This window comes from Ochotona curzoniae, unplaced genomic scaffold (assembly GCF_017591425.1).
Source record: "Ochotona curzoniae isolate NIBS_2020 unplaced genomic scaffold, NIBS_Ocur_1.0 contig_1, whole genome shotgun sequence".
NCBI classification, from domain to species: Eukaryota; Metazoa; Chordata; class Mammalia; order Lagomorpha; family Ochotonidae; genus Ochotona; species Ochotona curzoniae.
Window position 1 is genome coordinate 466,741 of NW_024464918.1, and position 12,223 is coordinate 478,963.

General features: G+C 60.5%; 1 protein-coding gene across 1 annotated transcript; it reads right to left on the reverse strand.

Moving 5' to 3' along the window:
* Nucleotides 1-4,653: 4,653 nt before the first annotated feature.
* Nucleotides 4,654-11,907, reverse strand: N4BP3 (NEDD4 binding protein 3). Its single transcript, XM_040975127.1, has 5 exons — nt 11,757-11,907; nt 7,148-7,498; nt 6,402-6,923; nt 5,671-5,928; nt 4,654-5,571 (listed from the first exon to the last, which is right to left on the reverse strand). The coding sequence occupies exons 2-5, from the start codon at nt 7,466-7,468 to the stop codon at nt 5,044-5,046; spliced, it is 1,629 nt and encodes a 542-aa protein (XP_040831061.1). The 5' UTR covers nt 7,469-7,498; nt 11,757-11,907; the 3' UTR covers nt 4,654-5,043.
* Between the last annotated feature and the right edge of the window lie 316 nt (nt 11,908-12,223).

Sequence of the window (12,223 nt, forward strand, 5' to 3'; positions counted from 1 at the left end):
CTTGGGAGCCTGCAGCTGTGTGGGAGACCTGGAGGAGGTTCCTGGCTCCTGACTCCGCGTTGGCGCAGCGCAGCACCGGCTGTTGCACTCACTTGGGAAGTGAATCATTGGATGGAAGATCTTCCTCTCTGTCTCTCCTCCTGTCTGTATATCTGACCTTGCAATTAAAAATAAAATAGATCAGGAACTCTACTCAGGTACCAGGGTAAGCCCACACCCATCGCCCCCTTAGACAGGCATGCTGGCAGCCCTGGGGCTGGCTTACCGGCTGCACCACTGTGACTGTCTCTTGTGTGTCCCACAGCATGGAACTTTCCATGCTGACATAATACTGGTTTTTTCTTGTGCCTTTGTGATACACTTTAATAAAGAAGTAGAATTAAACACTTCTCACAAAGAGAAAAAAAAAAAAACCAGGAAGGTTATGAGGGAGGCAGAATAGTGGTTGCTGTGGTCTGGGAGTGGGAAATTTGGGGAGTGATAGACAATATTTTAAAATATGTCTCTCCCTGACAGGCACACGGAAGGCATCCATCCATAGGGTCACTCCCCAGTGTCCGTAGCTGCTGGGACTGGGCCAGGCAGAAGGCAGGAGCCTAGAACTCGCCGAGACTCCTCCATGGCTGGCAGGGATCCGAGCACTAAGCCATCTGCCGCCTCCCGGGGTTTCCATCCGCACAAAGCTGGAGCCAGAGTACCAAATGCTCACCCTCTGCTGTTATTATTCCATGTGCGTTTGCCAACATTCTACAAACTACCTAGGGAGGGCATTGGGGTACATCAGGTTGAGCTGAAGTGCGCAGGACCCTGTACCCGGGTGGGAGTCCCGGAAGGAAGCCCCTGGCTCCAGACCTGCCCAGCACCTACAGTCATGGCATTGGGGAGTGAAATGGGGGGAGATCTTTCTCTGTCTCTCCGGCTAACTGCCTCTCAACGTAAATAGTAAATACAAAAAATAATGAAAGTAAGTGTACTTTAAAAGGGTGAGTGTTCCTGTAAGTTATACTTTAAAATGGCAACAGGTGACAGGGGGTAAGAAACACACCATCTAAGTTCTTCAACAGAAAGGTCAAGTGCCCCTCCACTCCCCAGAGTCAAGGGCTCAGAAATCCCACCTTTCTTGCCCCGCAGAGTAAGTCCGGGAAGAGATGAGCCACATCTGACAGCCAGAGGAGGCGAGGGCTGCAGGGTGATGCAGCACTGAGAGTCTCCCCAACATTTGCTCCGGGTACTCCACCTTCCTGTCCACCCTCCAAAGACACCCCCAAAAATCCTTGGTCCCTTCTTCCTGCCACTCTTGATGTCTTTCACTCAGGCAGCATCTGCTTCTATAATTTGCAGAACACATTGAAAATGTGAGGCTGTTGTTGTTGAGACCCCCTGAGCAGCTCAAGATGGCAGTCGTGCCATGGAGCAGGGGCCTTTCTGAGTGTGTGGCCCTGCGTGATGGCACACGCACGCAAAGCTGGTCCCACTCCCAGCCCTTCCTTAACTGCTCCAGCGACTCCCGAGCTCCCGTGGTCCTCCCCAGACTGCCCACCACCCTCTCCCCGGGGTCCGAGTCCAGATGCACCTGGCATGCCCTCAGCCTGTGCTATTCCCAGCCTCAGCCCACGGGAGACGCTCAGGACAGTTGTATGGAATGAATGGCAAAATGACTGAGGAGGACCCCAGCTCGAGTCCATGAGCTTCGAACGTTGCAGCCTTTCCCAGCCGCTGCCAGCTGAGATCCGCTATAATCAAGGGAGACATCCGTCTGATCACCCTTGACCCACTGTCCCCTCCGTGCCCCTTGGGCTGGTTGGAAGTGAGCTTTGGCATAAAAACAGAAGCCAGCAGGCTGGAGTGGCCCATTGGCATCCTGCGTCAGAGCAGCAGTGAGTTCAGGCTGCTTCGCTTCCCGTCCAGCTAACCAGCTGCTAATGTGCCTGGGGAAAGCATCTGAGCCCTTACCACCCATGTGGGAGATCCAGATGGAACTCCAGGCTCCTGGCTTCAGTGTGGCCCAGTCCTGTCCACTGTGGCTATTTGGGGGAGTGAACCAGCAAATGGAAGATTTCTCTCTCTTTCAAATAAAGCCCAAATCTTAACCAAAAAAAATAAAAGGGGGGGGGGGGAATGGAGCAGCATGGTGGCATAGTTGTCTAATCCTCTGCCTGCAGCTCTGACATACCATATGGGCATCAGTTCATATCCTGCCTGCTCCACTTCGAATCCCGTTCCCTGCTATTATACTTGGGAAAGTAGCATAAGATGACTCAAGTGTTTGAGCTCCTGCACCTACATGGGAGACCCAGAAGTGCCTGGCTCCAAGCTTTGGACTAGCTCAGCTCTGGCCTTTGCAGCCATTGGAGGAATGAAGCAGTGTCTCTCCTTCTCTCTCTTCCTTTAAACTAAAAAATAAATAAGTCTTCAAAAGAAAAAAAAGTACCCCACAGCCCAACGGAAACAGAAGCAAGCCAACAATGCCCACAGCCCAGAAGCAGCTGACGGAGAAGTGCACAGGCGTGTGGGCTCCCGAAAGGAGGCAGGGTCTGAGCTCAGAAGCACGCAGGCACAGAGGCCTTGTGAGGGCTGCTGAGGTTTGCAAGGGTACCATTCACGGTGATGGTGGAGGCCTCAGAGACCATCTAAGTGACACCAAGAGCCCGGTAGGGAGGTTCTGGCACCTTCCTGGACCCAGCTGGCTGCCTGAGGGCAGCCGGGGAGCTGAACCCCCCTCTGAGGGGCGGGGAAAGCAGCTACTGCAAAAGGGACACATGGGATCAGCTGCACCCAGAGCCACCAAGCCGGCTTGGGGACTGGGAACAGGTTTGCCTGGCCCAGGATGAGCTAGCAAAGATCTGGTTCCGTGTGACACCCCAGCTTCAGCTCTCCGCGCCCTCCCCCGTACCTTGGGGCCTGGCCTTGGTTTCTGGCACAGCTGCCAAGTTTTGGTACCGCCCACCCACTCCCCACTGGCTGCACTGGCTGGCCCAGCTCCCTAATTGCTGGGTGGGGAATTGTTCTGTTCTGAAAGGTGGGCACCTGGCCTGACGAGCTCCTGGCCAGAATTCTGGAAAAGATCCGGTTGCCTTGGTAGCAGCTTGCTGGCCAGAGGAGCACGGGGAGAGGGGTCTGGAGGAACCCCCGGCTCAGACCTTGGTTTCCAGCGACCTCTTCCATGAAAATGAGCATCAGGGTACGGGGATTCTTCTTGACCTCCCTCAGGTACAGGACTCAGACTCAAGTTCGGGTCGCACAGGCTCCACCCACACCTGGCCAGTGCTGCAGGGGGCTGGGGTTGGTTGGCAGGAAAGGGGCCTCCCAGGCCTCCAACCCGGAAGCCAGCTCCTGGAGGCTGGGTGCCCCAAACACACCCACCCCCGGCCCCGACACACCCCTCTGCACACACCTATCACTCACTGGGTCATAAACACAGCATCCCCACGCAGACAGCTCACACACCCCTCTCCGCCCTGAACAGGCTGGGTCACAACTCACACCCTCACCCATATCCCCAAACACTGGCTCCACTCCACCGCAGGGACCCACCCATGGAGGACACAAAGATCTTCTCAGATGTTCCCAGAGCTGCCCCGTTACAGAAGGAACTAGAAAGCCCAGCTGGAATGCCACCCCCATACCACCAAACCCACAAAGCCTCAACACAGCAGCAGGCAGAAGGAAGTGTTCGGTGAACCCATAAGGAACCTGAGCATCCCCAGGGGTGTAGGAAGACGCCACCTGTGCAGCCAGCCTGGGGCTGTGCCCCACCTACTTCCCTCCAGGAGAGGCTATAGTGTCAGAGCACCTAGGGGCAGTGTTGGCTGAGAGCAGGGATCTCGGAAGACTGACACGGGGGATGCCCAGCAAGGACACGGGTGGGAGATGGGGGACTGCTTCCTGCAAGGCAACAAGCCCCCCACCCTGCTGAGCCATCCATGGGGCCCAGGGAAGCATGTCCACACTTGCTGGGTTGAGGGCTAAGGGTTCTGTCCCCACCCTGGAGGGACCCAACCCCCACCACAGCAGCCGTCCTGCGCTAGCCCCAAGCCCAGCAGGGCTGCCACCCGGGTCCCAGACTTGCCACTGGGACAGCATCTCCTGTTCTGGAGATGTTCCTGGTGGCTCGCTTACTGTTTTCCTGGAGTTCCCTGGAACTGTTTATTTTTAAAAATGCATGGTAAGGGCATGGTATGGTAACCTAGTGACCAAAGTCCTCGACTTGCATGCGCGCCCGGGACCCCATATGGGCGCCGGTTCTAATCCCGGCAGCCCCGCTTCCCATCCAGCTCCCTGCTTGTGGCCTGGGAAAGCAGTCAAGGACGACCCAAGGCCTTAGGACCCTGCACCTGCATGGGAGACCCGGAAGAGGCTTCTGGCTCCTGGCTTCGGATCAGCGCAGTTTGGGCCATTGTGGCCATTTGGGGAGTGAATCACGAGATGGAATATCTTTCTATCTCTCCTCCTCTCTGCATATCTGACTTTCCAATAAAAATTTTTAAAAACCTTAAAAAAAAAAAAAGCATGGCAATCTCTGGTCGCATGGCAGCGAAGGCACTGAAGGCTCAATCAGACATGATGCCCGTCCTCTGAGCACACAGTTGTGGGGCACACCTGGCCTCAAGCCCATCCACCACCCAGCAGCTGGGTCAGGCAGCACCCCGGACCTCCTGATAGCAAACACGATTTTTATTCCGTGGGAGGCCAATGGTCCCATTCCAGCTTCCTTCCCTCTAAACTCAGCCCCGGTCTTGCAGCCTTCCTCTCGCCTGCCCTTTGGGACCATGGGGCTCTGGATTCTCCTGGCCTCCTTCCCTGGGTCACACCCACTCCAGGGAGCAGGGCTGAGCCCTATCCCAGTGCTACTCTGCTAGGAGGGGCGTTGCCCCAGCCCATGCCACCGCCGGCACCCTGTCAGCCCACCGGCCCTACGGGATCCTTCCTCCCAGTGGGGTCTCTCTCCGCAGCTTCTGCCCCTGACCAAGTGCAAGAGAGGAGCCAGTTGCCTCGGGCGCCTTCTGACGGTCCCCCGGTTGCTGTCAGCCCACTCTGCTGGCCTCAGATCTTGGAGGACTCCAGCCGAGGACTCCAGGGCGCAGGGGGCTCCCGTAGCGCCCGCAGCTCCTGTTCCAGGGCCTGGTTGCGGCGGTACATATCCATATAGCCTCCCTGGATCTCCCGCTGGTAGCGCAGCACCCGCTCCTTCTCCTCCTGCCAAGTCCGCCGCTCCTGCTCGAAGCGCAGTGCCTGCTCCTGGCCCCGCAGACGCTCCTGCAGCAGCTCAGCCCGCAGCTGCTCAGCCCCTTCCGCAGCCTCACCGCCCCCAGCGTCCCCCAGCAGCCCTCTACTCTTGCAGTCATCGGTCTCACAGCTGCCCGGGGCCTCCTCCCGCGGGGCTTGCTCCTGCAGGCTGCGCACGGCCTCACGCAGCCGCTCCAGCTCTGCGTCCTGAGCCTGCGCCTGGGCCCGACTGCCCCGAAGCTGCGTCTTCAGGTTGAAGATCTCCGCCAGCTTCTGCGCCAGCTCCGCTTGCGCCTCCCGCAGCTGCTGCTTCAAGAGGCTGATCTCGGCTGTCTTCTGGCACACCTGGGGCGGAGAAGAGCAAGGTATGGGGAGACACTGAGAAAATGTCGGGCAGAAATGGTGCCATGACCACGGTTATGGGAGCACCAGACTGTCACTCACCTCCCAACGGGCTTCCTCCTCTGGCCGGACACCGGGATCTGCTTCGGCGTGTGTGCTGCTGGCAGTTCGAGGCTCCGGGCCGAGGCCCTGCTGAGCCTGCAGCTCCTTGCGCAGGCGCCGCTGCTCCTGCTGGGCCATGAACAGCTGCAGCTGGAGGTTGCGCTCACTGCGCTCCGCTTTCTGAGCCACCTCATGCAGCCGTTCCACGTACAAGCGCTTCAGCTCAGACAACCACAGCCGCTGACGCTCCTCCATCACCTGCCACGAGAGAGGCACCTGCCAGGACCGGCACAGCCACGCCCCCTGGACACGGATTGCCACGCCCCCTGGACACGACGCCCCTGCGCCCTGTAAGCCTGTGCTCTCACAACTCCCCACCCTAACACTACAGTCAACTCTGACATCCTGGGCATCAAGGTCCGGGGCTCTACCCCAAACACGTACCTGCGCCCAGGCTGCCTTCCAGAGGTGAAATGTGCCCAGCACATGGTCCTCCTGGAGGGAGGGGTCCCCTTTCCTTTCTTTCCACCTAGTTCCCAGGCAAGGACCTCCCAACGGACATGACATCCCTGACACATGGGATCCAGGGGACGGTAGCCCAGACATTTTCCTTTTCTTACTGCCTTGTCCCCAGAGCCATGTGGGTGAGCTGGTGGCTTGGAGACCCTGTACTGGACCCACACCCCAATGCCCAGGGATAGAACGGAACCCGGGCACAGCGGCTCCCTTACCTGAGTGAAGGGGTTGGAGCCGTCCTGCTCACCGAGGTCCCTCTTCAGCTGCTCACACGTGTCAGGCAGCACAGCCACCACTTCATCAGCGCTAGAGCAGGAGAACTCATAGGGGGGTGGTGGGTCAGGCAGGCAGCTCAGCATGGACAGTGGTCCGGCCTCCTTGGGGCTCCTCGACGCCCGGTCCAGGGAGCCCCCGATATGGTTAAGATGGCCCAGCGAGGAGCTGAAGGTGCTGGGACCATTGCCAGGACTGCGGCCAAAACTGCCCCCGCTGGAGGAGTCAGACAGACTGGGCTCGGGTTCGGGGCCCGCCTCGTCCAGGCTGAGGGCGTGCAGCAGCTGCGCTCGAGCCTGGCTGACCCGGGGCCCTGGACTCAGGGGCGGGTGGCAGGCCAGCGTGTGCAGGCTGCCGTTGCTACGCCACAGCTTTTGGCCCTTGTGGGCTGCCAGACTCTGCATGGACAGGAAGCCTTTTCCGGTGCCTGAAGCAGGCTTGAACACTGATGGGCGGATGCGACACTGCCAGAAAGAGGAGAGTGCTGTGAGGCCTTGGGGACCACTCTGCCCTGCCCTCCCACGATTCCTGCAGGAGCTCCTCTTGGAGATCAGGGGATGACGACCCCAGCAGGCAGAGACCCAGCCCCAGGACAGCCCTCCCCATCTCAGCTGCCCCATCCCCCTGTCCTAGCCGCCCCCATCCCAGTCTCGGGTCTCCAAGACCTGACCTCGGGCCAGAGACACACCTTGTCAAAGCGCCCCCGCTCGGGCAGTGAGGTCTTGCTGAAATCGCCAGCCCGAGGGTGCTCCCGGTAGTAGAGGGTGGCGTAGTCGGTAGGATCATTCCGAGGGGCTCGCTTGGTGGTCTTGCCATCCTTCTTGGGGAGGTGCAGGTAGCTGAAGAGCTCACGCTGCCCCAAGCCCTTCCGGAGGAGTCCATCAGGCTGGCGGGAGCCCCGCGACCCTGCCAGCGCTGCCCGTAGCTCCTCGGGGGAGAAGTCCTGCCGCTCCAGTAGGCTGCCCACGCTGCCCATGGCAATGCCAGCAGGGCCTGGGGCTGTGGCCATGAAGTTTCAACAGGGCACATGCAGCTGCTTCTGGAAACCAAGAGACTCCATTATAGGGGCAGGTGGGCACTCACTTATCCAACTCCCTGATGCTCCTGGCCTTCTGTGCTTCCTGCCTCATGGGGGCCAGACCCGGGCAAAGCAGAGGTAGGTCCCAGAGGGAATTGCAGGTGAGAGAAAGGGATTCTTGGATTCTAATTCAGACTGCTCCAGTGTTGGGAGTGGAAGGTCAGCCCAGCTGGAGGCCACTATGTGACATGGAGGCATGGGGGTAGGGAAGGGGGCAGGAGACCCTGCCACTGCAGACAGGGTCACCGGGCCAGCAAAAGAGCAAAGCAGGCTCACTCCCCTCCAGGCTCCCCGTGTTATGTGTGGGGTGGGACGGGGACAGGGTCCACGAGGGACTTTTCTACTCTCCTTCCCACAAAGGGTCATGGTTCCCCAAGGGAAACATCTGGGATGGGTGGGGCTGGGGGCTACAGGCAAGGGATGCAAACAGGAAGGGCCCGAGGAGAGGAAGGATGGTGTGAACAATGGCCTCGGTTTCCGGAACAGGTGTTCCCCTCTAGACAGTAACGCAAGGCAGAGGGAAGGGGCAGCCAGACCCCTGCCAGCCCTCATCTGGGCAGCTGCTGTGAGCCCGCCACCCAGGAGACCCAGGGTGGAGCCAGTCAACCAGCCAGCGTGCAAGCTTGGCCAAGCCACCAACTGCTGGAAGCTGTGGCTGCCTCATGCATACGGCGATAATCCTATTTATCACTCAGGGATGCTGGAGCCAGGCGTGTGATAACAGGACCAGACCTGGTCCAAATCCAGACCAGGCTCACAGCCAGGGCCAGTGCAGGCTGGCCAGACAACCAGATGCCCCCGAAGGCCTCCCATTTGGGCTGGCCCCATGCTCTGGACTTGACCTTCATTTCCTTGGATTCCACGCCCAGCCCAGAGCCCAGCATACAGTAGGACCTCAGAAAGGTTCTACAGGATGAATGAACGAATGCAAGCTTGTCCACCTCCCATCCAAGCTCCCCGCCTCCTGCCCTGCTGGACAGACGCCCTGCAGGCAGGCTGCAGCTGCAAGGCCCCCGCCACCCCCGCCACCCACACAGCATGCTTCCGGGACACCCACTCCCGCCCCAAACAATGACTATTCCGAAGCTCCATCTTCCTCAGTCATTTCCAGGTTTTGTGTTAATGGAAGACAAAGCTCCCAGGGAGTAGGCAGGAGGGTGGGGCCCCCAACTCCCACCACTACCCCATAGCACTCAACAAAAATAATATTCCTGGCCCTTCCTTCCATCACCCCCAGGCCCCCAGCCCTGAGATGGGGGTGTCAGTCTGCACATCCCCCAGCCTGGTCCTGGAGAGGGGGAGAGAACCGGCATCTTGGTCTGCAGGTGTCACAGGCCAGGCAGACACAGGGAACTGGTACAGGTGCTGGGTTCTCACTGAGTCCTGTGACACAGCTACTGTCCCTCTTTAAAGGTCAGCTCATTGGGGCTCAGGAAGACGAAGTGACTTGCCCAAGGTCACAGGCTGTGATTCCCAAGTCTCCTCTGTCAGGGTCCTGTGGGGACCCAGGAGGATGGTCACAGCCAGAACTGACACTGGTAGGCATCCTGCTCTCCCAGCAAGGGACACCAGCACCCCGGTCTCTGTGCCAAAGAGTTCAGAAACCTGTCCAAGGGGAGGACAGCAAGGAACCTGGGCTCTAGCCATCCCCTGCACACTGGGGCTCAGGAGATCCCTGGGTTCGTATACCCCTCTCTTTGCCACAGCTCAGTTTGCACGTCTGGGTAGCGGGTGAGATGGCCTGCCTGCCCTCTTTACGGAGTTGCTACGACCAACCGAGGGGGAAGCAAGGCTTGTGAACTGCAGGCCCTGTGTGGCCAGCCTGCAGGTTCACTTCCTGTGTCAGGGAGAGATGACTGGACCCCCCTGGACCCCAGGAAGAGTCCTGGATGCATATGCAGCCCCAGGCCATGACCACATGCACTTGGGCATCTACTGGAGAACAGCGAGGACATGTCCAGCTGCCACGCCCAAGGCCACCCACTCAGCCCTGGGCCTCTTCCAGACACAGACATGACAGGAGACCAGGACACGCATGCCCAGCGGTAGGCTATGCACCTGTGTGAGATGAGAGGAGTGTGTGGCCAGCTACCAAAAACAGCCACGCAGCCCCACTAAGGGGGCAGACAGCCCATTCCCTTCTTTTGCCCTTAAGGTGCCTGCCCCCCGCTGCTCCCAGCTAGCTCTCCCAGCATGGCTGGGGCCCTCAGTTCTCAGCAGGCTGCTGCAGGCTCAATCACAGACCGGCAGACTGGCGTCAGTCCCTTTTCCTAAAGGGTCCCGTTCCACCCCTCCTCCCTCCCCCAACGCACACATTCCTTCTTTCCGTTGCTTGGAAGCCCAGGACAGCATGCTCAGGCCAGGGCAGCTGTGCAGGAGGGCTGGAGGAGGTTTGGGGAGGTTGGAGGGGTGGCCAGCAAGCACGTTGCAATCTTGCTAGGCTGTTGGGGTAGTGAGAGCAGAAAGCAGGGGTTTCTTCCAGGTTCCCAGGCTTCTCTGGACTGCAGGGTACATGCTTGGGACCCAGCACTACCCAGAGCCCCAGAGTGCCCACTATGCACACCCCAGCCTTCTCCCCACGTCCTTCTTCCAAGATTAGCCAGCAGCACTGAGGTCTGAACGCAGAGGGACGCACATCTGTTGTCCTCTTGTAAGGCTGGGACAGTGGCCACAGGACAGAGAGCCCTGGGTGCCCTGTTGAGTTAGGCCAGGCCTTGGGCACTACAACATTGCCCAACACACACACAGGAGGTGGCTACTGTCGCCTCACACCGGCACAGGAAACGGAGGTAAAGAAAGTACTTGAGTCACGTTCAAGGGCACTCCCACCAAGCTGAGAAGCCTCTCCCACCCCCACCTAGCATTTCCCCCCTGGTGGGACACCCCCATCCCTCCCCCCATGGAGGCCTGGCTGGCCCCAGGGGAGGGTCCCCACCTGCTAGGGGATCACTGTTGCAAAGGGTGTGTCTGCAGCTGCCCCAAAGGAATGAGACTGGAATGTCCCAGTTCCAAAGAGAGTGCAGCGGCAAGGGGGGCCCAAGGAGGGGATGCGCTACCCCCACTGAGGCACCAGAGGCTGAGTCCAGCACTGACCCTTGCTGGGGTGGGTCTAATGATCACACGCCACAGCGAGTCGCAGTGGCACAGCACTCCACAGTGTGTCTCAGCTCTTCCATTTTATCATCTCCCCTCCTCTCCACCACAGTCTATGGAGGCAGGTGGGACAGCACTTCGGGAAACAGGGACCTAGAATAGAGGAAGGGAATTCTTCCCGTGGTCAGGAGCCACGTCAACATCGTGGGGAAGGCCTTTGCCTCCGGGTCCCCAAGGTCCCTCCGCAGGCACAGGTGCAGGGAGTGTCGACTGCCCAGCCTTCCCCCACCCCTTGCCTGTTTTCTCCCAAGGGCATCCGCAAGCACAACGACCGGTCTGGAATCCTTCCTGCCTGCCCCAGGTTCGGAAGAAACAGTGGACGCTGCTGGCAGCTGGACTCCATGCCCTTGGAAACTGCTAGTTTCACAGGCGGCGGGGAAGCAGCTTGGCCGCATTCACTCGCAGCGCAGTCTCGCACATACACACCCACACGTGCAACCCGCAGGCAGAGGAGCCCTGCCCCCTAGGACAGCCAGGACCAGTGCGTCCCTAGGGGCTGGGGGATGGGAGCTGCCTGGTGGAAGGTCTGTCTAGGTCCTCGCTTTGGCGAACATGGAAAGGGGGTTCCTTTCCATGTCCGCTGTCAGTGGAGGCAGTGCAGACGACCGAGGATCCCCAGAACTACAGGCAGGAGATCCTCGGGCTACCTGGAGGTGGGGTGGGGTGGGGGGCGTCTCCTCCTGGCCCCTCCCAGGGCCTGCCCCGGGCAGCAGGGCAGAGAGCGGAGGCCGAGGTCACACTCCCGCGCCAAGGACGGATGCCCCACCCAGCGGTGGCGCAGGGGTCCCGGGCGCTGCTTCAAGGGAGGCGCGTTCATAGAGCTTACGGAGCGCAGCCTGCCGTCTGTCCCTCCAGCCGTGCGGCGGACTCGCTCCCTTCATCCGGCGCCTCCGTGCTCCAGGCAGGGGACACCTGGGCGCACACCGCACCCGCCACCCCCGCCCACTTCTCGGACTACAGTCTTGGCCAGCTCGGGGCTACGACTTAGCCAAGGACATCCAGACGTCGACATCCCAGCGACCCGCCCCGGACCCCGATCTAGCGGCCCCTCGAGCGCCGGGCTTACCATGCTGGCGCCGCGCTCACCGGACACCGCTCCGCACCTCGGCGCGCCGCAGTTCCCCCGCGCGGACTCGAACCCTCCTTCTGGGCGCCGGCTCTGGCTGGCACTGAGAGCGTAGCCTGAGCGGCGAGCGACAGGCGCCGAGGAAACGCGGGCTGGCAGGCGGGCGGGCGGGCGCCGGAGCCGGATTGGCGAGGTGGGGACGCGCGCGCGGCGGCACTCGCTTGCCTGCCCTAGAGGCGGACGGAAAACCCGGCCTGACTCACCCGCGCTCTGCCAGCCCAGAGCCCGGCCCGGCCCCCGGATGTGGAGGGCGGGGACAGGGGGGCAACCCCCGCCCACCCGCGAGCCAACCTGCACCACGCCCAGCCTTCTTGGGCACCGGAGCCCCCGGGCTGCACCCCCGTGCGTCTGGCTGGGCTCCCGGCCGGCCTGAGCTCAGCGGAGGCCCCCAGGGGATGGCCAGGGTC